The sequence below is a fragment of the Aspergillus alliaceus genome, assembly GCF_009176365.1.
Source record: "Aspergillus alliaceus strain CBS 536.65 unplaced genomic scaffold BDW43scaffold_103, whole genome shotgun sequence".
NCBI lineage: Eukaryota > Fungi > Ascomycota > Eurotiomycetes > Eurotiales > Aspergillaceae > Aspergillus > Aspergillus alliaceus.
The window spans coordinates 21,864-45,217 of NW_022474786.1; the positions used below are offsets into that span (position 1 = coordinate 21,864).

At 47.9% G+C, this 23,354-nt stretch overlaps 9 protein-coding genes across 9 annotated transcripts; 5 read left to right on the forward strand and 4 right to left on the reverse strand.

Annotated features, from left to right (window-relative positions):
• Window positions 1–140: 140 nt before the first annotated feature.
• On the reverse strand, window positions 141–3,837 carry BDW43DRAFT_304913 (MutS family protein MSH5; the record flags this gene model as incomplete). The annotated part of the gene is made up of 20 exons (XM_032045695.1): window positions 141–257; window positions 321–459; window positions 519–557; window positions 621–822; window positions 864–909; window positions 1,044–1,133; window positions 1,243–1,400; window positions 1,430–1,455; window positions 1,507–1,616; window positions 1,667–1,743; window positions 1,829–1,875; window positions 1,927–2,159; window positions 2,207–2,266; window positions 2,312–2,389; window positions 2,442–2,828; window positions 2,941–3,278; window positions 3,333–3,425; window positions 3,477–3,537; window positions 3,570–3,738; window positions 3,791–3,837. 20 exons carry the CDS (start codon window positions 3,835–3,837, stop codon window positions 141–143), a joined length of 2,517 nt encoding a protein of 838 aa, XP_031893879.1.
• On the reverse strand, window positions 3,717–6,867 carry hsp78 (chaperone ATPase HSP78). Its single transcript, XM_032044019.1, has one exon. It carries the CDS (start codon window positions 6,631–6,633, stop codon window positions 4,195–4,197), a length of 2,439 nt encoding a protein of 812 aa, XP_031893880.1. The 5' UTR covers window positions 6,634–6,867; the 3' UTR covers window positions 3,717–4,194.
• BDW43DRAFT_295075 (translation elongation factor 1 subunit beta) lies at window positions 6,861–8,517 on the forward strand. The gene is made up of 4 exons (XM_032044020.1): window positions 6,861–7,054; window positions 7,141–7,180; window positions 7,438–7,808; window positions 7,861–8,517. The coding sequence occupies exons 1-4, from the start codon at window positions 7,015–7,017 to the stop codon at window positions 8,088–8,090; spliced, it is 681 nt and encodes a 226-aa protein (XP_031893881.1). The 5' UTR covers window positions 6,861–7,014; the 3' UTR covers window positions 8,091–8,517.
• BDW43DRAFT_295083 (membrane magnesium transporter family protein) lies at window positions 8,518–9,572 on the forward strand. The gene is made up of 3 exons (XM_032044021.1): window positions 8,518–8,676; window positions 8,760–9,012; window positions 9,080–9,572. Exons 1-3 carry the CDS (start codon window positions 8,621–8,623, stop codon window positions 9,134–9,136), a joined length of 366 nt encoding a protein of 121 aa, XP_031893882.1. The 5' UTR covers window positions 8,518–8,620; the 3' UTR covers window positions 9,137–9,572.
• An 850-nt stretch (window positions 9,573–10,422) lies between these two features.
• Window positions 10,423–11,021, reverse strand: BDW43DRAFT_22325 (uncharacterized protein). The gene is made up of 2 exons (XM_032039430.1): window positions 10,905–11,021; window positions 10,423–10,838 (listed from the first exon to the last, which is right to left on the reverse strand). Exons 1-2 carry the CDS (start codon window positions 10,930–10,932, stop codon window positions 10,534–10,536), a joined length of 333 nt encoding a protein of 110 aa, XP_031893883.1. The 5' UTR covers window positions 10,933–11,021; the 3' UTR covers window positions 10,423–10,533.
• BDW43DRAFT_295086 (uncharacterized protein) lies at window positions 10,817–11,763 on the forward strand. The gene is made up of 3 exons (XM_032044022.1): window positions 10,817–10,848; window positions 10,905–11,423; window positions 11,503–11,763. The coding sequence occupies exon 2, from the start codon at window positions 11,112–11,114 to the stop codon at window positions 11,301–11,303; it is 192 nt and encodes a 63-aa protein (XP_031893884.1). The 5' UTR covers window positions 10,817–10,848; window positions 10,905–11,111; the 3' UTR covers window positions 11,304–11,423; window positions 11,503–11,763.
• Window positions 11,764–13,170: 1,407 nt separating this feature from the next.
• BDW43DRAFT_317201 (putative GPI anchored protein) lies at window positions 13,171–13,742 on the forward strand (the record flags this gene model as incomplete). Its single annotated transcript, XM_032048483.1, has 2 exons — window positions 13,171–13,233; window positions 13,296–13,742. The coding sequence occupies 2 exons, from the start codon at window positions 13,171–13,173 to the stop codon at window positions 13,740–13,742; spliced, it is 510 nt and encodes a 169-aa protein (XP_031893885.1).
• A 1,511-nt stretch (window positions 13,743–15,253) lies between these two features.
• BDW43DRAFT_22639 (putative ubiquitin conjugating enzyme E2) lies at window positions 15,254–17,113 on the forward strand. The gene is made up of 3 exons (XM_032039465.1): window positions 15,254–15,406; window positions 15,466–15,789; window positions 15,869–17,113. The coding sequence occupies exons 1-3, from the start codon at window positions 15,404–15,406 to the stop codon at window positions 16,889–16,891; spliced, it is 1,350 nt and encodes a 449-aa protein (XP_031893886.1). The 5' UTR covers window positions 15,254–15,403; the 3' UTR covers window positions 16,892–17,113.
• A 623-nt stretch (window positions 17,114–17,736) lies between these two features.
• ssdA (mRNA-binding translational repressor SSD1) lies at window positions 17,737–22,153 on the reverse strand (the record flags this gene model as incomplete). Its single annotated transcript, XM_032048484.1, has 5 exons — window positions 17,737–17,776; window positions 17,838–18,844; window positions 18,933–19,292; window positions 19,358–21,978; window positions 22,057–22,153. The coding sequence occupies 5 exons, from the start codon at window positions 22,151–22,153 to the stop codon at window positions 17,737–17,739; spliced, it is 4,125 nt and encodes a 1,374-aa protein (XP_031893887.1).
• Window positions 22,154–23,354: the final 1,201 nt, after the last annotated feature.

The following is a 23,354-nucleotide window of genomic DNA, read 5'->3' on the forward strand; positions in this document are numbered from 1 at the left end:
TATACTTCTCCTTCTCAGTCTGTTGTCAAAAGCAGGGACATAATGGTAATAAACAAATTCCTCACAAGATAAGAGCTTCCAGGCGAACTATGTGAGACGGTAAAGGTAGATTAGAGTAAATCGAGACCTTGAAGATATACTTAAGCTATACCTCCTCCGTTGGTTTCCTCTACAAGCATGTTGAGCATATCATTAACCTTTCCGGAGCTTTCTTTTGATGATAACTCTAGACTCGAGAATTTTCTTGCAAGTATGTCCTTCAGATACTGTTAGCTTCCCACAAACCCAACAAGAGTACTACGTGCACAGAAATGTCATACCGCTTCTTCCAGAGTGTGCATTTCTTCATCTGACAACATGGCACAGGCAGCTGTCAAATTTTCTCCACGAACAGCTAGAGACGCAAGCTCATTTGCCCGTTCCACAATTGTCTCATTGATTCCGTTTAGGGCTGCGCAACTATTTCATTCTTCAAGTTAGACATGTGACTAAGATCTCTTGCCCATTGCGAAACGTACATCGGTCCATAACTCTTATCACACCAGCCTAGACGGAAGCTGTGTCAATGTTTCGTTAGTATATTAAGCTCGTAAATAAGCCCCAGTCATTCCGGTATGGACTTATATAGATAGGTGATTTGGTCTTGCGCGCTGCGGCATTCTTCGCTGACCTGAACCTCCATATGACCAAGTATCAGTCGAGGCCCTGGCTTCAAAAACTCATTCTCAAGTATCTCATGGAAATGTGTTGCAGCGATGACCTTTGGTGCATTTTCGACTTCAAGCAAGTGCTTGAGGATTCCGCAGATCAGCCCAATACCATCTATAGCAACTTCTTAGCATCCGATTTGAGAAACAGAGAACGTTGAAGTAACAGACCGCTCTCATTGGTACCCTTGCCAAACTCATTCTATTATCAGCAGACTTCGTTCGGTCATTTGCTTCAAGTCACATGATATCTGCTGTAAATCGTTCATAATGTGCTTTGGATCTAAAGTGGCATTAGTGTTATGTCAAGAGGTAAAAGCTAGTTGCTTCTCTCACCTGAGAAACAGTATCTTCGCTATTGGATTTGACCAGAATCTTATCTGTTACCCCTATCTCAACACTCTCTGCTGGGACAAAACTACTATGCTTAGATGTATATTATGAATATGGGCAGATGATATGTGTTCTTATATACCTTCCTGCTTGAGCCAAATAAACGATCAAATCAGCCTGATATACGTTAGAAAAGGAATACCTCTGTTGGGATTTTTGTGATTACCTGCTTCATATAAACACTCTTACTCGAATAATTTGGACCGGTTAGTAGTAACATGCTCGGAGTATGTTCCGTTTTGAAATCTGCATGGGATTTTGACAAGGAACCAGGAGCTTGGGCTCCTGGTTCCCCACCAACTAAGAAAGTATCGTGTAGAACGTACGACGGGACTTCAATTCCTGGAGAATACGACTATCCGAAAAGTTAATAGGCGCCAATAAGGGTTTCCTTACTTAGATTTACCGGCCTCCTTTGAAGTTAATGACATTTTGTCTTGTTAGTTTGGGGCGTGTCAGTCTATAAAAGCTTGCTGCCTGTGCCATCGCAAGGAGACTGTGAGTTATTAGTAAATTCTACCAAAGTGGATGTATAAGGTACTCGCCTATCAAAGGTGGCCACGCACATCTGACGCCTCTAGAAGTACTTTTTCATGTTGAAGTACTCTCTGCGCAAGCTCATATACAATCTCAATCTCCTTCTCTTGAAAACCAAGGTGTAATTAGCGGATTCTATAAGGACTATATAATATAAAAAAATACATACTGCATATTAACTGATATGTTACCTAACTTCTCATCCATCTTTCTCATTCTAAAATCCTTGAAGTATGCCCTGCTCTCGGTGATGAATATGAGCTCTCAATCATTATCTGAGCCTGCAAACGCTGCTTCCCCCCCATCGTTCAATGGAATTGCAATTTTAAAGCCAAGTTGGGGAAAATATATTACATTCACACCAATACCGAGGCTTTTAGAAATGGTACCTGCGATTTCTACTGCGACTTTTTGCAACAAGCTGCTTAAACCATCATAGCTATCTTTTAATTCGTCGATTTCCCGATCTAGTCCCCGCTTGACGACAGCCCTACCTTGTTCCTCGGTGCTATCAATATCGACCTGTAAACTTTAGGACATGCTTCTAGAGGGGGGCTTAACTCATTTACTATATCTTGGATCATCCTCCCAACCCTGTATAGCTGAGCTGCCTCGAAAATCCGAAGAGCCTGGGCCAGTTAGTGTACACGTAGTGGCAAGTGTATCATACTTACTTTGTGAAGCAACGCTAATTCATTTCCGGCTGCGGTTTCCTTAAGTGCATCATGGATATCGATACCGTAGAAAGCAAACTAAGAAGCCTCAGTAATACGCCATGTATTCATCTTACTTTTCCTGACATACAGCCAACAAGGTGGCCCATACTGTGGTCTTGAGCCCAGTAATCTTCCCACTTCCTGTACTGATTCCTTTTCGAAGGTTAACCATAACATGGCGGAGGTTTTTTATATGTTTCAGGCTTTTCGTAAGCTTATTTAGCGGGTTGTTATTGTCTGGGCGCAAATATACCCCAATAAATGCATGACGCTCGCGTATGACATCAATATCTGTACTTGGACGAAGAAAGAATTGCTTGAGTTGGTTTCGTCGCTGAGGGCTATAGGCAAAGCGCTGGAATATTCCATATACTGAAAGACCTTCTTTAGAAGCGGAGGACTTCCTTCCTGGCCCTTGATTAACCTTACTGGGATGAGACTCTGACTCCATGATCTGAAGGGCTATAATAATGTCCTTTCATTCAGAAACCTAGTTCACTGTAAGCCCACCTTTTTTCAACATCGTCGGGCCAGGAGACAGTGACATACATGGCTCCTTATAAGTTGGGAAGTTCTACAGCGCGTACTTGGAAGTATGCTGAAATCCCATCACTAGATGCAGATATCGTTGCTCTTCGCCTTTGAAGGTGAGTGAGTACGGCACCTGCACACCCAATCGTCACTTTATTCTCCATGTCAATTGAGCTAGACATGTGTAGGAGTCTGCCGTCTTGCAATGCGAAGTGTAGACACTCATTATCCATTTGTTCAGGGTCAATTATCCTGTTATGAGGTACTAGAAACCTGATGCGCTGTTCGTGCTCTGAGGATATCTCCAGAGCTATTAGCTTGTTCTTTGCGTTGATGTAGCTAAGCTCTTGTGATGGACGGATGTCCAGCTGATAGGGAAGGTAAGATTGGCTACCTGTTCATTTTTAGGTCTGCCTGATCCTTGATGACTCCTTACTCCTAAACTCACTGGCCTCTTGCTCGGATCCCTGCGTCTCTTGTCTATTGGGGTAGTCGACACGCGGCGAAAGCAAGAGTACTGTAGGCCTAGTATGGATGACCACTAAGACTTAATTAGTACGACTGAAGTGATGGGATAAAATAGTCTACGAACAGGTATCAAATATTTCTATGCCAGCTGATTGCATGTCTCCTAACAAGTAGAGTGTCCCTTCCTGTGCCGAATAATACGAACAACCCACAGTACCGGATTCTTCATGTCAATGGCTACCATTACTTGGCCAAGGACATCATCAGTGAGCTGTTGTATCAAATCAACGGATTGATGAGTACGAATGCTATAGGATAATGACTGTCTCAGAGCGGAAGATGCATATAGGCCGGGAGGATTCAACGAGACAGCAGACCGTACAGCTCTGTTACGGCTATGCCTAGAATCGAGGGAATGGGGTGTGATGTCTGAGTGACACGCCGTTTGTCTTTTCTTCGTGCAGCTCTCCAATGCGTTTGATCATTGGTTTTCTATGAGGCAAATCCTGTTGACTGGAGTTGTTGAAGGTAAATGTGATTGAAAAGCTATCATCAGATAACGTGAGAATGGCTGTAGGCCTTAGGCACTGAATGCTAGAATGTGTCTTGATCATTTTCGACTCGAAATGCGGCCAATTAAAAGGAGATAATTGGTTAAGAATATAATAATAATAATATACATATGTATCTAAAAGCCATATAGTAATGTACACAAATGAGATCTCGTCAATATACATAGACATCATGAGCAAAGACGTCCCCACATTTTCAAACCAATCGAACATGCCTGCTATATCCAACGCCACTAAAGAAAAGCAGCATAAAAGATCATATCAACAGATTCATGGATTTTCGGTTTCTGTTGGGTATGTTGCATTTGTTGCATCTGCAGCCTTCGCTCCTTCTGCAGTAACTTCAAGTCCACTCTTATCGGCGTTGAATGAGACATGAGCGGTTTGTCCGGAAGTGACTTCACCACGAATGATTTTGTCAGCCAGCCTATTGCCGATTTCCTTCGCAATCAGGCGGTTGAGGGGGCGAGCGCCATATCTGGGGTCATAACCTTTCTCACAAAGCCAGTCCTTGATCTCATTATCCACTAGCAGGGTCATCCTTCTGTCGTCAAGCCTTGACTGAAGCTCCTTAAGTCTGATATCGACAATATCCCTAAGAGCTTCTCGGGAGAGTCTCTTAAAAATGATGAATTCGTCGATCCGATTGAGGAACTCTGGGGGATATGCATGTTGCACAACGTCCATGACTGCCTTTTTGATATCAGGAGAAACCTCGTCTTTATCGGACGACTGCTTGTGAGAATGCAGTGGATCTAATCCCACGAGGATATCAGCTCCAAGGTTGGACGTAAGCACAATGAGTGTGTTCCTGAAATCAACCTTGTGCCCCTGGGCATCCGTGAGGAATCCCTCATCCAAGACCTGCAGCAGCAGGGCAGATATATCGCGATGAGCCTTTTCAAACTCATCGAACAACAGAACTGCGTACGGTTTCCGTCTAACGGCCTCTGTGAGCTGACCAGCATCTTCATAGCCAACGTAACCCGCGGGGGAGCCAATTAGGCGACTAATTGTGTGTTTCTCTTGAAATTCGCTCATGTCGAATCTCACAACAGCCGTCTCGGTAGAAAACAAAAACTCGGCCATTTTCTTGCACAATTCAGTCTTTCCAACACCAGTAGGTCCAAGGAACATGAATGAAGCAAGGGGTCGATTTTCTCCACTAAGGCCTGCTCTCTGCATGCGGACGGCGTTGGCAACAGCAGAAAGCGCCTCATCCTGACCACGAACTGACTTCCGCAACGTATCCTCCATCTTGATCAGTTTCTCAACATCTCCAGCCATGAGCTTATTGACAGGAATACCTGTGGTCCGAGAAACCACGTTGGCAATGTCATCCGCCGTAACAGAGTCATGAATCAGACCCTGAGACCCTGAAACTTGCTCCTCGCCTTCTTTTGGCAGCTTGGCTTCGAGACTCGGGATGGTGGAGTATCTCAACTCTCCGGCCTTTGCGAAATTTCCTTCTCTCTGAGCTTGATCAAGTTCGAAGCGAGCACGCTCCAGATCCTCTTTGGTGCGCTTGAGCGTCTCAATTTCGGCTTTCTCCTTCTCCCATGTCTCAGTCAATTTGGCGGCTTCTTCTTTCTTTACTTTTAAATCTTCCTGGAGTTTTTCTCGTCTTTCGCGGCTGCTGACATCGGTTTCCTTGCGCAGGGACTCGAGCTCAATCTGAATAGTGGTGATGTCTCGGTCCAACTCCCGGATTACATCCGGCTTCGACTCTTGCTGTAGTCGCAAGGCTGAAGCAGCTTCATCTACTAGATCAATCGCCTTGTCTGGAAGGAAGCGATCAGTGATATAACGGTTACTGTAGGTGGCGGCCGCCACCAAAGAGCCATCTGTGATTCGTACACCATGATGGACTTCGTATTTGTTCTTAATACCACGCAAAATCGATATAGTGGCGGCAACTGACGGCTCTCCAACTAGGATGGGTTGGAACCGTCTCGCTAAGGCGACATCTTTCTCAATCAGTCTGTATTCATTGAGAGTGGTAGCGCCGCAGCATTGGAGTTCGCCCCTAGACAGTGCCGGCTTCAAAAGGTTGCTAGCATCGATGCTGCCTTCTGCCTTTCCGAGACCAAGTAAAGTGTGTAGCTCGTCGATGAATAGAATCACACCGCCTTGTGCCTCTTCAACCTCCTTGAGGACAGATTTCAAGCGCTCCTCGAAATCACCTCTGAACTTGGCGCCGGCTATAAGTGAGCCTAGATCAAGAGAGATGACCCGTTTATCCTTGATACTCTCTGGGACATCTCCTTGAACAATTCTTTGAGCTAAACCCTCTAAAACCGCTGTTTTCCCGGTACCAGCAGCTCCTATAAGCACTGGGTTGTTTTTCGTCCGTCTCGATAAAACCTGAATAGTTCGATGAATTTCGGCATCCCGGCCTATGACGGGATCCAGTTTGCCGGCCTTCGCCTTGGCAGTAAGGTCGACACCATATTGTTCTAAAGCTGACTTTTCGGATTCACCTCCCAAGTTCATACGGTGGGTGCCGCCGGGAGGGTGTGGGCGTCCATTGGCATAATTGCGAACCAAATGGTGAGGCTGGAATAAGGATGCCTTAGTTGCGACGGAAGGAAGGATCCGGGTCTGTGATGGTAAACGGAACTGGTGAGAGGGGTGGAATATACGGTTTGACGTTGATAGTGCTGAGGAGCGCAACAGTCGACCTCGTGTAAGCTGTAACCTTGAAGCCATGTTTAATTTCTAGCAATGATTCGAGATTGGGGTGGTTCAGGTGCGACTTCAAGCCATTCAAGCCTACAGAGTAGACTATGAGATGCCTATATACCCCAGCAACCCCAAGCATCGTGACGCTTCTCGAAAGCTCCACCGCGGCGACAACGGTGAGTGGCGGAAGCTCAACAAGAGGGCCGACCAGCTCCGTCACGGATCACGTGCGGCCCCATCGAGGGGCTATTTGGTGGCCGCCGAAAATTTCACACCTTGAGTGGATCTTCTGCCGAAAAAAAATTGCTTTCGAACACCTTTCCCCTTCTACACCCCTATATATTACTCCTCTTCTTCCCCCTTACTTCTATTTCCAACCACATATTTAACACACATTAATCACTCACAATGGGTTTCACCGACTTCGTTTCTGACGCTGGCCTCACTCGTACGTATTCTTTATATTTCCTCTTCCCCCCTTCGTTCTTTACTTGATTCCTTTCATGTTTCCCAGAAGCTAATGTTACCCCTCAGTTGCCAACAACTGGTTTGCCACCAGGAGCTACGTTATTGGGTAAGTTCCTTTGCATCATCCTTTTCCCTACTGTTGCATCGATGTTCCATCTGGTTTTTGTATGATGAAAATAAATTGGTCCGTGTTTATGAGGCGGATTAAGACCCCGCTGCGAGATTACACAACAATTGCGAGCAATCGCGTTTCTGATATCCAGGAAGAAAATTTTTTCTCTTTGATTCGTTGACTGTCTACACTTGCTATGAAGACTATTATGGTCAATGTTTTTGAATTTCTCATGACTGACTGGAAATTAGCGATGCTCCTTCTCAGGCCGATGTCGTGACCTTCAAGGCCTTTACCAGCGCCCCTGACGCCGAGAAGTACCCTCACGCTGCTCGTTGGTACAAGCACATTGCCTCCCACGAGGCTGAGTTTGGCTCTCTCCCTGGTGACGCCTCCAAGGCCTACACCACCTATGGCCCCGAGTCCGCAGAGCTCCCCACCAACCCTAAGGACAAGCCTGCCGATGATGATGACATGGACCTCTTCGGCAGTGATGATGAGGAGGAGGACCCTGAGGTCGTTAAGGAGCGTGAGGCTCGTCTTGCTGAGTACAAGAAGAAGAAGGAGGCCAAGCCTAAGCCCGTTGCCAAGTCCCTTGTGACTCTTGAGGTTAAGCCTTGGGGTATGTAACCTTTCCTTTCTATCAAATTTGCATGTTCTAACCAATATCCCAGATGATGAGACCAACCTTGAGGAGATGGAGGCCAACGTCCGTCAGATCGAGAAGGACGGCCTCGTCTGGGGTGCCTCTAAGTGGGTTGCTATCGGTTATGGTATCAAGAAGCTCCAGATCAACCTTGTCGTTGAGGACGAGAAGATTTCCCTTGACGAGCTTCAGCAGGAGATTGAGGAGGATGAGGACCACGTCCAGTCCACCGATGTCGCTGCTATGCAGAAGCTGTAAATGAAATTTATGAAGGCAAATGGTGTGATGAAGGATTATTTCATGTTATTGAACGGAAACCAAAGTCATGAATTTAAATAACTAGAACTCGACCGGTTACTGTCCGGTCGTTTTGATGAAATCAAAAAATCAAAAATACCCCCCTATAATCATACATTCCCCATCTCCAGTAAATCTTCATGTACGTTATATCGGGCTACCGCGCAATAATTTTGAAGGCAATCAAACGTTGAGTACGTGGTGAGTAAGTGGTAAACAACGATGGTGCCCAACCTTGCCTTCACTTGGGCTGCTGCGTTTCTCAACGTGGGGTTTGTGCGGAAACCACCAGATGGATGCACAATTGGTCTTAAATACCCGCCGTAGAAGCTAGACTGCTCCGGAACATCGTTAGTAAGCTTTGCTGATATCGACGCTCAATCACTCCAGCGCCATCTGGAGATTCGTGCATTCCTGTGGCACAACCTGACAAAGATTCACGAGTCTTAATAGATCTGCCTCTATCAATTTATCAGGTTACACTGCTGATTATGGGTTTCATCTCACGCTTGATCACGTTCCTCGGACTCGTCCTACTTGCTCATGCGTAAGTGCCGCGATGTCCTTAAGCAATTTAAATCACCTGGTGATCTTTGGACGAATTGCTAACCAAGAACTCTGGGTATCCAGGGGCTACTCCGCACATGAGCATACGGTTCTGCACAGCAATGCCCGTGTCTCTTCCGCGTCTGCCGCTCTCCCTCAAGACATCGTCATCGAAGCTCTAGTATCCCTCGTCATTGTTTCAATGGGTCTGGTGCTGGGCGCGCCCAAATTGAAGCCGATTAGCTGGAGTCAGTGGGCTGGAGAGATTGAGAGGGAAGGTGGTGGCCGGAATCCCTACCGGAGACTGGAGGAGAGGTATAACTTCTGGGATGTGCGGGTATGTGCTATTCTATTCTCCCTTTCCGATGGATCTTTGTCTATAGGATATATTGCTGATTGTCCAGGGTAAACGGGAGGAATTTGCGGAGTGGATTAAGAGAGAGAATCCTCTGAAGGAGTGACTTGGGAATTTTCATAAAAGCTATTTGGGATGGCACTTTACATGTACAGCTACATCAGTCAAGAGTAATGAATAAGTCGTTGCTTCGGGGTTACTGTCCTTACTATGTTGCTCGGGATTAGCTGTGTAGGCTGGTCTTTAGCTGACTATATATGGAGCAGGTGTCGAGTACGAGGTAAGGTATAGGGTGTCGAATGTTAGTCTTGGAAGATGCTTCTCTGTATGTGTCTTCTGTGCTGTTGGTTCGATGAATTGCGCAGAACTAACATACAACCTTCTAATGTACTTCTCAATACTCTTGAGAATAACCATAAACCGCTTGACACAATCCTCTGACCCCTTTAGGGTGATGAGGTAGCTACCGACCTATTTATCAAACCCTAGAGCATATCTATCTCCCCACGGACAGTCCGACGGTCCAGCAGCAAGCGCCCAATCTCCAATAATCCATAGAATCCAGAATCATCCGTTAGCCCCCAACAAGCCCACGGAAAAATACCAACACTAGTCCTACTCAACTTCTATCCCACTACAGCAAGAACCCTATCCAAACAAGTCACCATCCGAACATCCAACCCATCCATAACCATAACCATGTAAACTAAACAATAGAACCCCAAATCCCCGACCCTTCCCCCTACATCCCCAAACCACCAGACACATATCTATTAACAACAACATCCAAGCGTCGGAACAAACCGCAGAAAAACGGAACATGTCTCACATACCCCAAACCCACTACGCCCACAAGAAAAACAGCAACACAAAACCGAGCACCCCCGATGCTCCACGAACGCACCTTCTGTTGAGCCCATGGGCGAAACAGCTCCTCGCAATCTATAGTTCCAACAATTCTATACGTACTAATCCACCGCTCATCCTGTCTTACAGTTGGGTCTATCTAGCAGAAGCACTATTGACATTCTACCGTGGGCGCTATGTATAGATCAACATGGTGGGTTTCACGGGGGCTCGTGAGCCTATTTGGTCTGGAGTTAGTGCTTTCTCGGCATTGGGGGTAGTGCTGTGTGTGATTGTTATTGCACTTCTACGGAGTAGAAGGGTTTCGGTCCGGGGTATGGTTGCCCCCTGGGGGTATTTTATAGGGTGCATTTGGTGGCTTTTGCGAGGTATATATGATATGGGACTTGTCTTGCGCTGCGATAAGACTTTCATTATCTAGGTATACTTCTCTATATGACGGAAATGGGATATTGGCGGCTAACTTGATCGTAATGGTGGCTCAGTGTGGCTGCGCTTGTTGTTCGAGGCTGGGTATCGTGTCTCGCTCGAACTGTGGGGGTCGGACAGGAACAAGAACATGTCCAATGGACCGGAGTACCCAGTGATTACGCGAAAACGGTGAGGATTGAAGGGTGGCAGTACTATGTAGGTACCCTATGGGCCAGTGGGATCGAGGAGTGCTACAGTTGTGCCAGGGTGAGGTGAGCACTGAGGCTCTACGGATCTACAACGGGCTTTGTAAGGCAGTAGAGTATGTAGTGGTACATACAGAGCACTCCGTCCTAGGGAGACTTTATTATCGGTTTCGAGTTTACTAGGATTACCTCGGAGGATTGAGATATAAAAGAACCCAACACTGGCAAGCGAACAATCAAAGAAGGCCGTCATGTGGACCTGGAGGGACCACTGGACGCCGCACGAGCTGAACAATAAAGACAGACGGACGGTAAGGCATGGGGCTTCGGAGTACTAGGTACTTAATACTACTGATATCCAGGAGGATCGTGTGTGACTGTGTTACATACCCAGAGAAGAAGAACAAAGGACCCCCATAATAATATTATCACATTAATTGCTAGACTCCACCCATGCGGCAGATTGATGGAGACGACATTATGTTGACAGGGCCAGGGAAATACAATGCCATTACCCTGTTCCAGAATGGTAAGAGGGAAAAAAGAAGAAGGTAAAATGGAAAATTTGGAAACCCCAATTATTTAGCCTTGTTTTGGATGTCTGGGGATAGAATGACCCTTTTCGCTTCATTAACCGAAATTTCCTTTTTGACATTCTTCCTTTTTTTCCCTTGCATTTGCCATGGGGGTGTGAATGGGAAGTCTGGCCATTGGTTCTCCGTACTTACCATGCACTGTTTCTTTTCTTTTCTTCTTTTTTACTTTTCTTACCAGGGGGAAGGTGTTTGAGCCATCGAGATTCATTCGTTCTGTATTACAACGCCCTGCATGATTGGTACCTTACGAGATGGTTGGAACTTTCAATTTGGCCCTTGTTGCCATGTCTTGGATGGGATGAGTTGATCAACACTAGGTACATTTGTCAGTGTCAAAATGGTTGCATACGCAGACGGTACAGGGGATGGGGGGGGGCATCAATAGTTTCTACCAACTTGGGCCGTCATTATCCAGTTACCCTGTACTTCGGGAATGAAAGTAGTTGTGTGCAACCTGATCAATGAAGCGGGAATTGTAAAGGTGGTGACACAGAAAGGTAAGGTGGCGGGACTGGGCGAGATCGAGGCTCAAGCCTCGAACGTACTGGAACCTGTACACGTACGGTAATCGCGCCATCACATTCTCCATTCCCGAGGAGAGACAGTGGGTGGCTTGATTCTGGTTGAAGGAGTAGAACACGGGAGGCTGAGACCATGCCCCGGGTGACTAAACCCCATTGGGAAACTATTAGATTATCTGCGGTCTTGGTCCATGCGGATCAAGGACTTGGGATGCATTGGTCAAAGTCTTGGGGAGAAGTCTTGTTTGTCACTAGGGGAGTGAACCCAGCAACTTTCTTCCCGATGACAAAGAATTATTTATTTATGTATTTTTTCCAAATTCTTTTTTATTGTCTTTTGCTGGGTGTATGTCTCTGTTTAGAGCGAAAAATAGAAGAATTGTCTCATTACGTGTGCTGCTGATGACGAGTAAAAGGATCTCACTATTAGTCTCGAGAGGAGGATCTATTGAGTCCAATGTAATCCGTGGATAGGTATGATGTCCATGGACGGATTGGAGTACCTCTCTCTGTTTAATCATAGATCTTTCTGGTGGTCAGAAAATCAACAAAGAGGGAATCAGACAAGGGGGGAAAGTAGGTTTTTTTTTTTAAAAAAAAAGAAATAAAAAAATTCAATAAACAAACAATACCAAAAGATCGAAGGAGAGTGGGGAAAAACAGAAAAGAAAACAAAAGAAAAGAAAAGAAAATACACCCTTTGAATGGAACGGTTGAGAATTGTATAGGGACCAAGTGGTCATTGGGCCAGAGCGGGTAAGGCAGTGGAACCCGCAGCTGACGATGTGTCGCGGTGGCCAGCCAAAAATAGTATGAAGCATACGCAACCCTCCAAACCTTCGACTTGTGTTTGCGGAGGTATTCTCACCAATGACAAGGGTTTTTCCTTGGGAATTTCTTATTTACCCTACCGACTATGGCTATGAGAATGATCCTGTTAACAGGGCTTAGACCCAGGATACCCTAGACTGAGTCTCGCAAGGTTTTCCTACTGGGAGAATTGGTCGGGAATGGGAGTCGAAATGTTAACATATTTCCTTCTCTCTCTCTACCTTTCTCAGACTAACCCTTCTTTAGAATGAAAGTGGAGCCCCTAACATGCAGATACGATTGCCACTAAAGGCGCAGACAGGGCTGATGGGGAGATTGGTGACTTGACACCGAGGCTACTATTACTAGATCCTTAACTGTTCACATGTATTATTAGTATTTGGTATTATGGTTGTTTTCTTTTTTCAAACACTGATTCTCAATTTACATTTACCTATTATTAGAGATATCCTTTTTTTCCCTTTAATTTAAAATTTTTTCCTTATTATAATTCTTATTATCATCCCGTCCTTGTCTATTTAAAGACTCCACTGCGCCCTGTCATCTTTGTTGACCCTTTTCTTTCCCGGAGTAATATAAAGGAACCCCTACACTCGTTTCCTATTTCTTCCAGCAATTACACTCGCTTGTCTTCCCACTGCGTGTCACCCACCATCTTCAGATCATCCCGACCGTCTAATTGATCATCTGATCTATACAATCGTCAAAATGCGTGCCACTTTCGTCCTCGCTGCCTTTGCCGCTGTGGCTGCTGCCCAGTCCTCTTCTGCTGTAAGAACCTTCGAAAGATCTACTGTTACTCTTCTAGTATGCTAATCTGAATCTCTCTTCAGCAAGAGACTGCCACCGGTGTCGAGAGTGCTACCGGTACCGGCGTTGAAACCGGCTCTGCCTCTGCCTCTGCCACCGGTAGTGGTGTTGAGACCGGCTCCACTGCCATTCCCACCGTCACCTCTCAGCCCGTGATCCCCTCAGTCACGGCTACTGATGCCCCTACTACCCCCAGTGGTGGTGCTGGGTCCTCCGGTGCTGTCTCCGGCTCTAGCGGTGCTGCTTCCTCTACCCTCGTGAAGTCCACCAGCGCCGCCAAGAGCTCTGGCGCTCTTACTTCGACCGAGACCTCCACCAAGACCAAGTCGGCCGATGAGTCCTCCAGCACCAAGGGCTCCTCTACCAAGTCCAGCTCCGCTTCCTCCAGCACCTCCGAGGGCGCTGCCCCCATGGTTACCGCCGGCCCTCTCGGTCTGATTGCCGGTGCCGCCATCGCTGCTCTCCTGTAAAGGGACAACTCGTGATCGATCTGGTGCTTGGTCATTGACAATAGTCGCTTCCAACCTTCCCCCAAGCAACAATGTGTCCCCAAGCGAACTTGTGCTCTATGGACCTCCCACCTCCGACCGTTCTAGATACTCGGGATGGCGGAAACAACTCAAGAAAGAATGAGGCATACGGATACTGAGGTTCATTTCCATACTCCATATGTATCATTGCTGGGATGGACGTTTCATTCCTTTTCTTTTTCTCGTCTAATCCGTTAAGTCGCCGCTGTTTCCACAAGAGACGCTTAATTTTCGCCGCGCACATATGAAACTTGTCTTTTCTTCAACAAAGTTTTAATTATAATATCATAATGAGGACACGCTACGGTAAATAGGAATTCCATGTTCTGAGGAAATCCGTTATGACAACTGTGGATTCGAAAGTATATCGTAGTTGTGATCAACTGTAGAGTAGATCCACCTGTAGCGTCTATCAGAACTGCCCAGTTCAACCTTTCTTCCCCACTCCAGATAGCAGACGATCGTTCCAGAAGTTCAAGCAATAGGGGTCCGTCTAGCCTTCAACCCAAAGATTACCATCCGGTAACCCAAAAAATTAAAGATAGGAGATCCGACAATGACAGGAAGGAGAAGTGGGTCCATCAAGTGGGCCAGTTTAAGATGTCGTGTCAATAGCTTAACAGTCGATCTATCTCATATAGAGCCGCGACAGGGATAGACAGATTGCATCTAATATCAGAGCAACTCGGATGGAGTCCAGTACTTACTGTGCACGCAGTGCAGATAGACCCCGTACCCATGAGTGATCCACCGTGCTAATTGGAAGCAATACCATGGACATATGCATACTAAATCTAAGGAATAATCCAACGATTATCACAATGCGCGTTCTTCGGAATGTCATACATTGGTAATGATGTGTACATTTGGAGAGATCACAAAGCAGGTTTCGATGTAGATACAAGCATACATATACATACATAGCTAGCCGTCCCCTCGAATGCCAACGGCATGACACCAGATAACCTCCGACGCAGGTACAATTATTAGAAGGTTTAGATTGACAACCAGGGATATCAGACTTAGCGGTATGACAGTATCAGCCCCTATCAAGAACTCCTTACGGACCTAGATAACCCTTGGAAGTTGAGGTAAAAGAATGTGGGCAATGGTGCACCTCCCACCAAATCAACTCGAATCACTAGACCGTCCCATATAGATGTATTCGATGCACAGACAAAATCTTTCCTCGAGAACTTCCAAATAATCACTCTATTCCCGATCAGGAAGGCACTAATAACACTTCCTAAAACGCGCACGCGTTGGTCACCTGACGGTGACCGCGTTTGTTTGGCAACCATGGAACCGATCGGGCCTAGTCCCGTCAGCTTCACATCATCAAAACAAAAGCTGAGGGTGTTTTGGGGGCAACCGAACTTTGGGTCCCAGAGCCGCAAATCTATTCACCTATTCTTTTTTTCCCTTCTTCTAAGGCCAATTCATAGATCTTCAATACCACCCTCCCCCTTAATTGGTGCATATTGACCGGGGAGCTGAGTGGACTTACATTTCTCTGGAATCTACCTTTCGCACCACCCACTCTCCCCATCCTCATATCAAGTCTATATAACTCAGGGTCCCAGATAATAATATATATAAAAATGGTAAGTAATATTAGCGTCACTCGATCTGCAATAAGTAACCAACCCAATTGAAACCCCAGGTCTCAAGCCTAAAACGTCTCGCCGCGGACCACGCCGCCCTCCACGACGACCTCCCCCCCAACTACCTCTTCCCCTTAGAGGACTCATCAGATGACCTCACCCAACTCACCACCCTGCTGGCTGGTCCACAGGGCACCCCGTACAGCCAAGGCCTTTGGCGCGTCCACCTAAAGATGCCAGACGACTACCCCAAGAGCCCGCCAAAGGCGACATTCAAAACGCGCATATGGCATCCGAACGTGGAGGAGTCGACGGGCGCGGTGTGCGTCGACACACTGAAGCGGGACTGGAAGGCGACGCTGACATTAAAGGATGTTCTAGTTGTGAGTTTGCATGGCCATATTCTTCTTTTCTAGGGGAGAAGAGAATTGGTAAGCTAATGCAGTGGTTTGCGATATACAGACAATTTCGTGCTTGCTTATTTACCCGAATCCGGATTCGGCATTGAATTCGACGGCGGGGGCGCTGTTGCAGGAGAATTATGAGGTGTTTGCGCGGCAAGCGAAGTTGATGACGTCTATTCATGCGCCGGTGCCGACGGACTTGAAGGATGCGGTGGCGGAGGCTAAGACGAAGGGGGAGGATTCTGGGACGACGATCCCGGAACAAGAGGAGCCTCGCTTACTGCGTTCGCGGAAGGGTGTAAGAGTGCAGTCTGTGACGATGAAGAAGAATACGAATGCCCGGAAAATTGCGCCGCGGCGACAACAACAACAACAACAACATCATCATCATCAATCTGATAATCAAGAGACGGAGAACCCTGCTGAAGAGCGACAGCTGGACACTCGTCATGAGATCGATATACTAGTGTCAGACGATGAATCCGAAAACCTTTCCAACGCCAGCAAAGAGAACGATCCATCATTATCGCCGTCCCCCGTCAAATTTGCTTCACCGAGCCCTAGGAAAAACGTCCTTGGAAAACGCCCCTTGTCCGTCTTAACCCTACCTGTGGATATCGATCCCTTCGCAATGGATTCAGAAGACAGTGACCTGGAGGGAATGACAGGAATGACAGCGTCGGAGAAGAACATTGCAGCGAATCATCACAATGACAACCCAGAATACGCTCCTTCCCCACAGCGAAAATCGCCAAAGTTGTCCCTCCGCAGCAAAGGGTTCAATTCTTCCGGCCGCATACGGGAAGAAGTCAAGATATTCGAAGATGCTCCAGAGCCACTCGATCTGGGCTGCCATCGCAGCGGGGACGGCAAAGAAAATCATGGCTCCCTGAGCGGCTCGAAAGAGATCGGCATTGCTTCTAAAAAGGTTCACCCGACCTGCCCTCCAACTTCGCTCGTTCCGTCCTGTACATCTGCCCCGTCCAGCTCTAAGGGTTCAAAGGCAGTGTCGGGTACACGAAAGGTATCGGCCCCCAATATTAAAAAGGCAAAACCGAGGGTAGGCATTCGCAGGTTATGAAGTTGGTTTGTGATTGAATACTGTGCTATAGTTTGGTTGAGTCCTTGGTGCATTGAGGCAAAGGATTGGGCCTGGCGTTTCCGGGGAAGAATTAGATTGAATTTTAATGGGTAGGCGTGTTGGCTGCATCCTTTTCTACAAGCAGTGTGTCTTTGGGAAGGGCTTTTGCATATTCGTTGGACAATCTGTTTTGAAATGCTTTGGTTGGTTATGATACATACATATAAAGTACAGCACTACTAGGAAGTAGGTAGTAGTAGTCTTTGATTATTGACGTTACTACTCCTGCTACTCCTATGTCAGCCTGAAGAAATATACCATCCGAAATCGCCTATTCAATCATAAGTTATGCAAACATCTAAAACGAATAATCAAATTTTCCTTGAGGTTCCTCATAATCGATCCTCGATCCATACTAGAGATACTATCTCGTGACGTCCGATTCCCCTGATCCCTTAGCTCTTGAATTGGCTCCTCGCGTGGGGAATAGTATACTACTTCCAAGCTTGACCATTGACCCTTCCTCCCCGTGAGTAAAGCTGCGACTGATATAAACGACGCAAGGCAGCCGGTGCAGTGGGACGATCCTGCAAGTTTGGGAGGCTCACAACCATTATAATGAAGATAACAAATTAACACGCTAGACTAATTAGAGCAGTAGTACCAGAAGAAAGAGGGCGGATCCGCAACAGTCCACATCTGTTGGCAACATATATGATGGAACTGTGTGACAGCCAATGTATATCAATATACGACCGTTGTGATAGGTCTGCCAAACAGGCCAAAATCGGGATTCTCGAGAATGCAAACACACATTCGATGGCGCGAAGTGAAGTCTCGGACCTCTACAGAGCGTAGGGGTTTACAGACCGAATCGTGAGACAACTATGAAAAAGCAAAAGGGTCAGTTGAGACACAAAGAGGGAACAATCTAGGAAACACATACGGAGGACTCTTAGACAAGTCGGTCTTCAGTATGATGGGAATGCGGGACATCTCAGTGACGTCTTGAATATACTCTCCGTCCTCTTCCCTAAGCTTGAAAAGCTGTAGGTATTTCTCCTTGTTGGTCAGTTTCGCTTCGGGGGCGTCACCACTGATCGTGGCAATCTTCGGATCGGATCGGGTCCGGTGAGGGGATTGTTGAAGGTGACCATTGCGAGTCGGGGAAGGTGGCATGCTCTGAGTCGAGCGGTCGGCAGATGAGTTTAATGACACACCTGCAGCCATCTCAGTGACTTCGGAGACGTCATCGTCGTCATCGTCGAAGAGAGCATCCACATCGTTAGTGGATATGGTTCCGGTCTCGGTCTGCTTCCGCATAGCTTCCTCCCTCTCGCGAGCGCGTTCTCTAGCAGCTTCTACTTCACGCGCGGCCGCCGCTGCCTGAGCAGCACGGGAGTTTGCGGGCTTTGGACGTTCATCTTCAGGGATATACGCAGAGGACGGGACACCCTTCTCCCAGTAAAGCTCCAGAACTCGGGTTTCCTTGCGGAATTCGGCCTTCTTCAAGGGCAGCTGGTCACAATGGACACGCTTCTCAAAGCCATACTCCGGAATGAGGACATCAAAAGCAGACTCATAGACGCAGAGGACAATACCCTCACTGATTAGGTCCCCGCCAATCTCCTGTCTCTTCCTGTCCATGGCACGGCACGCTTCAATGTGCACGCTCTGCTCCTGAGCATTGTGGGCAGAATCCTTCTTGTTGTTGCAAACGTCTGCAGTCTTGCTCAGTGTTTCAACATCATCCGAGAACTCAGCGGCGCCATTGGACAGGATGGCCTCTAGTTGGCGATGTACAATGATATCTGCGTAGCGACGAGATGGGTTGGTGAAATGAGTGTAGACTGGCATGTTGAGAGTGTAGTGATGGCGCTGGTCATCCTGCACGTTGCTGGCCACGTAGTACTTGGCACGCTGCATAGCTTTGACCAGAAGTGTTTCCATTCCCTAAATGACGTTAGGAGTACTGCATTATCGCAAATAGGCTAAAAAGAGGTATTTCCCCCTTTAACTCTGAAAAGAAAAATAAACTTACCTTGCGTAAATCATCATCCTGGACCTTGCAAAGACTGCTCTGCAAAGTCCCACTGCTCGTCGAGTCTAGCCCAAATCCAAGCCTATTCATCCTGTCGATGAACGAGTGGAGGCGGCGCACATTAGGCGATGGCTGACGACGGAGGAATGCCTTATCGGGCAGGGCAGTCACCAATTTACGAGCAACGAAGAAGTTGGCTTTGTGACTCAGTTCCTCCACAATGTCCCGCACAGGAGAGGAGTTGAAGATGTTGCTTTCAACTGGAACATTCTCATCATCCGTCTGGTATAGTAACCGCAGAGGAGGTAAATGCGAGACCCGGTTACCGAATCTCGCTTCGCGGAATTTCGAGGCCACGGCCTGCAACACTGTTAGTCACGGAACGGAGTCGCCATCCGGGCGGGTGAGCAATAAGAAATACATACGTATAGTGCTCGAAGAGTCTCAGCCTTTATTTCAGGCACAGAAAGATCTGAAGCTCCCTGGACCACAGCATCCACTTCCTCATAGCTCAGCCGACCAGCACTCTTGATGATGCCCTTGCCAATCCAGACATCGTCGTCAATGGCACCAGTCTCAGGATTAGCCTTAATCACGACACTGACCGTAAGACGGTCCTCTCCAGGAAGCAAAGAGCAAAGCTCAGTAGAGATGCGCCGCGGCAGCAAGTTGACTAGTCGGTCAACGAGGTAGACGGCAGTGCCTCGTTTCTTTGCTTCACGGTCAACCAGAGAATTAGCTTTAACAAAGTGAGCGATGTCGGTGACGTGAATTCCAATCTCCACTTTGCCGTCTCCAAGAGGCTTGAAATGGTAAGCATTCTCGAGCTCCTTGGTTCCACTAGGAACGACGGTGAACGTCGTGTCCTGACGGAAGTCGCGGCGAGAGGCGAGAAGAGCTTCGCCCTGGCTAGAAACCGACCAGTCCTCCCAGCCAATGCTCTTGAGGACAGCATCAGAGAACTCGTCGGACCCGAAGTTGTTGTCACGGAGGAGCGCCTCGGTTTCAACCCTCAGGTCGCCCATTTCACCCAACTGCTCAACAAGAGTCCCAAAAGGATGCAAGGACGTGATGGGCCATCGCTTAATGCAAGCAACAAAGATGCGGTTGGCGTAGTCCTGGTGTTTCTCGACGAAATCGCGAGGCGCCTGTTCCGTAGGGATGGCGATGAGGGGAACACGCTTGTCGGTAGGCTTAAACCAGACAATCTTAGGCTTGTCCTGCTGACGATCGTGTTGCGAACGGCCATGAGGGCCATCTCTGGCAAGCCGTTCAGCTTCTTGCTTCTCCTTCGTCGCCTGGCTACTGGGACGCAGGAGTCCGAGAGTGCCCGAGAACATCTGTCCGGCAATACGTTCAATTACAGCCACGACATGACCAGCGTACAGCGGCTTCTGATCATCACTGATCTCATCTTCCTCGACCAAGAGGAGGCTCTGACCCTCCACTTCGACATCGTCATTCTTCTTTTGTGTTGGGCGCTGGCGAAGACTGCCGCGGCGGCGGATGCTGCCGTCAGGACCGACCTCCTGGCGGTCTCCATTGGCACCGGAGTCAGATCGAGAGAGCTTATCGCTTCCAGCATTGCTACCGGTGCGTGCGTCAGTGATGTCTTTGCGTTTCTTCTTCTCTTCCTTTTCGCGCTTCTGAGACCACACTTCATCAACATCCAGGAGTTCAATGGCCACGTAGTCGCCCTCAAGAGCACGGTTTCGGTCTTTGCTGCCACAGATGAAGATATCCGCATCCAGGTCTGGAGTTGTAACGTATGCATCGGAACGGTTTTTCTTGTTGACCCGCAGGATACCGGCTACTAGTTGACCATTGCTCAATAGCGCAGGAAGGTTGGCCTGAGGCAGATATGGGGTGAATAAAGTCTTCCGCTGCTGCTGCTGCTGCTGCTGCTGCTGTTGGGCAGACAGCTGGGGAGGAGCATGCTGGCTGGCTTGGAGACCCAGGCCCTGGCCGTTCAGCTGGCCATTTTGTTGGAGAGCCTGAAGCTGTGCAAGCTGCAGCGGGTTCAGCTGTTGACCGCCGCCAAACATCTGCGGTGGGGCCATGACTACCTGACCCTGGGGTAACTGAATGAGCTGCGGCTGGCTAGGATACTGGAACGAGCCGATGGAGCCGATGGATTGGTTCATCGATGCACGCGCACGGTGACCGGGCTGGAACCCACTGCCCTGTTGTCCAAAACTCTTCTGCTGATCCTGACTCTGACCCTGGTTGTTTGGTTGGCGCCAGTTGCCGTCGAAGTTCCGAGACGAAGTACGAGCATGGCCTGTCTGGCTTCCGCGACGTGGGTTCTCTGAATCATTCGACTGTGGAAATTGGAATCCACCAGCGCTACGGCCGGATATAGAGCCCCGGTTGCTGCCCACAGCCATAGACTGACTACGGCCATGTCCGCCAGACCGAATGTTGCCGGCCCGTTGCAGACCCAGTCCCTGAGGAACTGGTGTCGTGGAAGGAGTGGACTTGTCGTCCGAACCTGCTGCATTATCGGATGATTCACCTCCAGCACTGGGGATAGGGAACTGAAATCCGGATGCCGTTCTCTTCTGCTGGGCGAGTTCGGCAGCCTTCTTGGCTTCAGGCAGCGCAAGCGAGTGACGTCGCTGGTGACCACCACCACCTGGGGGTCCCCCTCGGCCACGACCGTGACCTCCATTCTCATTTTTCGGCTGGCTGCTTTGGGGCTGATTATAATCAGAATACCCTGAAGCTCCGGAAGACGGAGCTGGAGGAGGTCCCATACCCAAGCCAGGGAGGGCTGATTGGTTGCGGCGGTGCGAATGCTGCCCGGGGCTGTTCATCGGAACACCAAGCTGTTGCTGAGCAAGTTGAGGGAACTGGAAGGCATTGAGCTGAGGGGAAACCCCACCCATAGACGCACCACCTTGGAGTGAAGGAGAGAACGCAGAGACCTGACCCAACTGCTGAGGCTGTAGGAGTCCCATGTTAACATACTGTTGGTGGGTAGCTGCGATTTGTTGTTGTTGCTGCTGAAGCAGCTCAATCTGTTGCTGAATCGCTAATTGTTCCACTATTATCAGGTCTGTTAGTGAAATAGTTTGGACTCACGAGGTCAGAAAGGGGAATTATTGGTCTGTCCACCACATACTCATAAGAGGAGTTAATTCTGATGGGCTTCTTCGATGAGCAATGTGAAGCTTGCGGCCCGTCGGACCGGGAACCCCGGATTGACCCTGTTGATCCATCTTCCCTAATGAATAGAGACCGGATTATGTGTGTAGGAGATGGAGTTTCTGCGCCGAAGACAAGAGAGTGTTGAAGGATGACTCGTTAGGAGGCTGTTTACAAACCCAGGCCGACCGGGGGAGAGAGCTTGGATTTGGGGCAAAATGCTTATGAGTAGTATACTAGATAGAGAATCGATAGGTCAGCAGGTGCGGGGCGATTGTAGAAGTGGAATGAGGGTGAACGAGAGAAGATCAGAGAAAGGGGACGTGAAGAAGGTAGTAGAGTAGCATTGTGAATTGATGGAAGTTGCGATGATCCCATAGCAGTTGCCTGGGCTTAAGGATAGCATCACTGAAATAGAGGAAAGAGGCGATGGCAGAATGTCGGTGAATAGGAAGCTTAGAACTGTGGGGTGACCAAGAACAGGATGTTGAAGTTCCTTCAGAATGCGTACCTGGTCAAAATGATCGTCCGACGTTGAGGAATGCTGCTGTATGACGTCTTTTTTGATCTCGCCTCCTTTCCCCTTTTCGCACCAAGCGGGATTTGCTTTTTATACAAGTGAAACGATGAACCCGCAGAAAAGAAAAGAAAAAGACGAAAAACAATAAGCAGGGGATTCAATGCTGAGAGAATCCACACGAAATAATCCAAATATATTCAATCAAAAATAATGACGTTGGGAATGGGCGGCGGAGGGATAGCCTCTGATTCAGAGCCGAAGGAGAGGATGAAGCTTGACGAATTGGGGGGGAGGTTTGGGAGAAGCAGAGAGGGGAACCAAATAAGCGGATGGAAAGCTGACGGTTGACCCCAAATTGCCCATACAGCTCACAGACCACGTACTGAAACACCCCCGAAAAACCTCACGGAACAACTTCAAATTTCTTGTTTTTAAAACCTTGTGCGATTTCCGAAACGGTGTCGCCTCTCTTTTTTGCGTTTGGAAAATAAAACGTTTCCCTAATTGATGTGGATTGTACGGAAGAGATCGGAGTCTCTCCTAAATACTTCCAGATGAAGAAAAGGGGGGTGGAAGGCAACTCAGTGTGAAAATCTTAGTTGGCGTCCTTCTTTAAAGGATGAGAAGTTCATCCCTTAATGGAAAGATTGATACGATCAAGTTTCCTTTTCTCGCGGTGGATCAAAATGTACGAGGCCGAAGCACGAAGTATCTGACCACGAAGAGAGAATGACAGACAAATAAATCTGATAGAA

Bases quoted from the DNA above. Each gene is read 5' to 3' on its own strand.
- BDW43DRAFT_22639 (XM_032039465.1), top strand. The intron at 15,790-15,868 runs GTGAGTTTGCAT...TGCGATATACAG, and splicing joins CATTAAAGGATGTTCTAGTT to ACAATTTCGTGCTTGCTTAT.
- BDW43DRAFT_295083 (XM_032044021.1), top strand. From the start codon at position 8,621: ATGGGTTTCATCTCACGCTTGATCACGTTCCTCGGACTCGTCCTACTT. The intron at 8,677-8,759 runs GTAAGTGCCGCG...CTGGGTATCCAG, and splicing joins CTCGTCCTACTTGCTCATGC to GGGCTACTCCGCACATGAGC. The intron at 9,013-9,079 runs GTATGTGCTATT...CTGATTGTCCAG, and splicing joins ATAACTTCTGGGATGTGCGG to GGTAAACGGGAGGAATTTGC.
- hsp78 (XM_032044019.1), bottom strand. From the start codon at position 6,633: ATGGCTTCAAGGTTACAGCTTACACGAGGTCGACTGTTGCGCTCCTCA.
- BDW43DRAFT_295075 (XM_032044020.1), top strand. From the start codon at position 7,015: ATGGGTTTCACCGACTTCGTTTCTGACGCTGGCCTCACTC. The intron at 7,055-7,140 runs GTACGTATTCTT...GTTACCCCTCAG, and splicing joins TTCTGACGCTGGCCTCACTC to TTGCCAACAACTGGTTTGCC. The intron at 7,181-7,437 runs GTAAGTTCCTTT...ACTGGAAATTAG, and splicing joins ACCAGGAGCTACGTTATTGG to CGATGCTCCTTCTCAGGCCG.
- BDW43DRAFT_22325 (XM_032039430.1), bottom strand. From the start codon at position 10,932: ATGGGGGTCCTTTGTTCTTCTTCTCTGG. The intron at 10,839-10,904 runs GTATGTAACACA...AGTACTCCGAAG, and splicing joins CCTTTGTTCTTCTTCTCTGG to CCCCATGCCTTACCGTCCGT.
- BDW43DRAFT_295086 (XM_032044022.1), top strand. From the start codon at position 11,112: ATGTCTGGGGATAGAATGACCCTTTTCGCTTCATTAACCGAAATTTCC.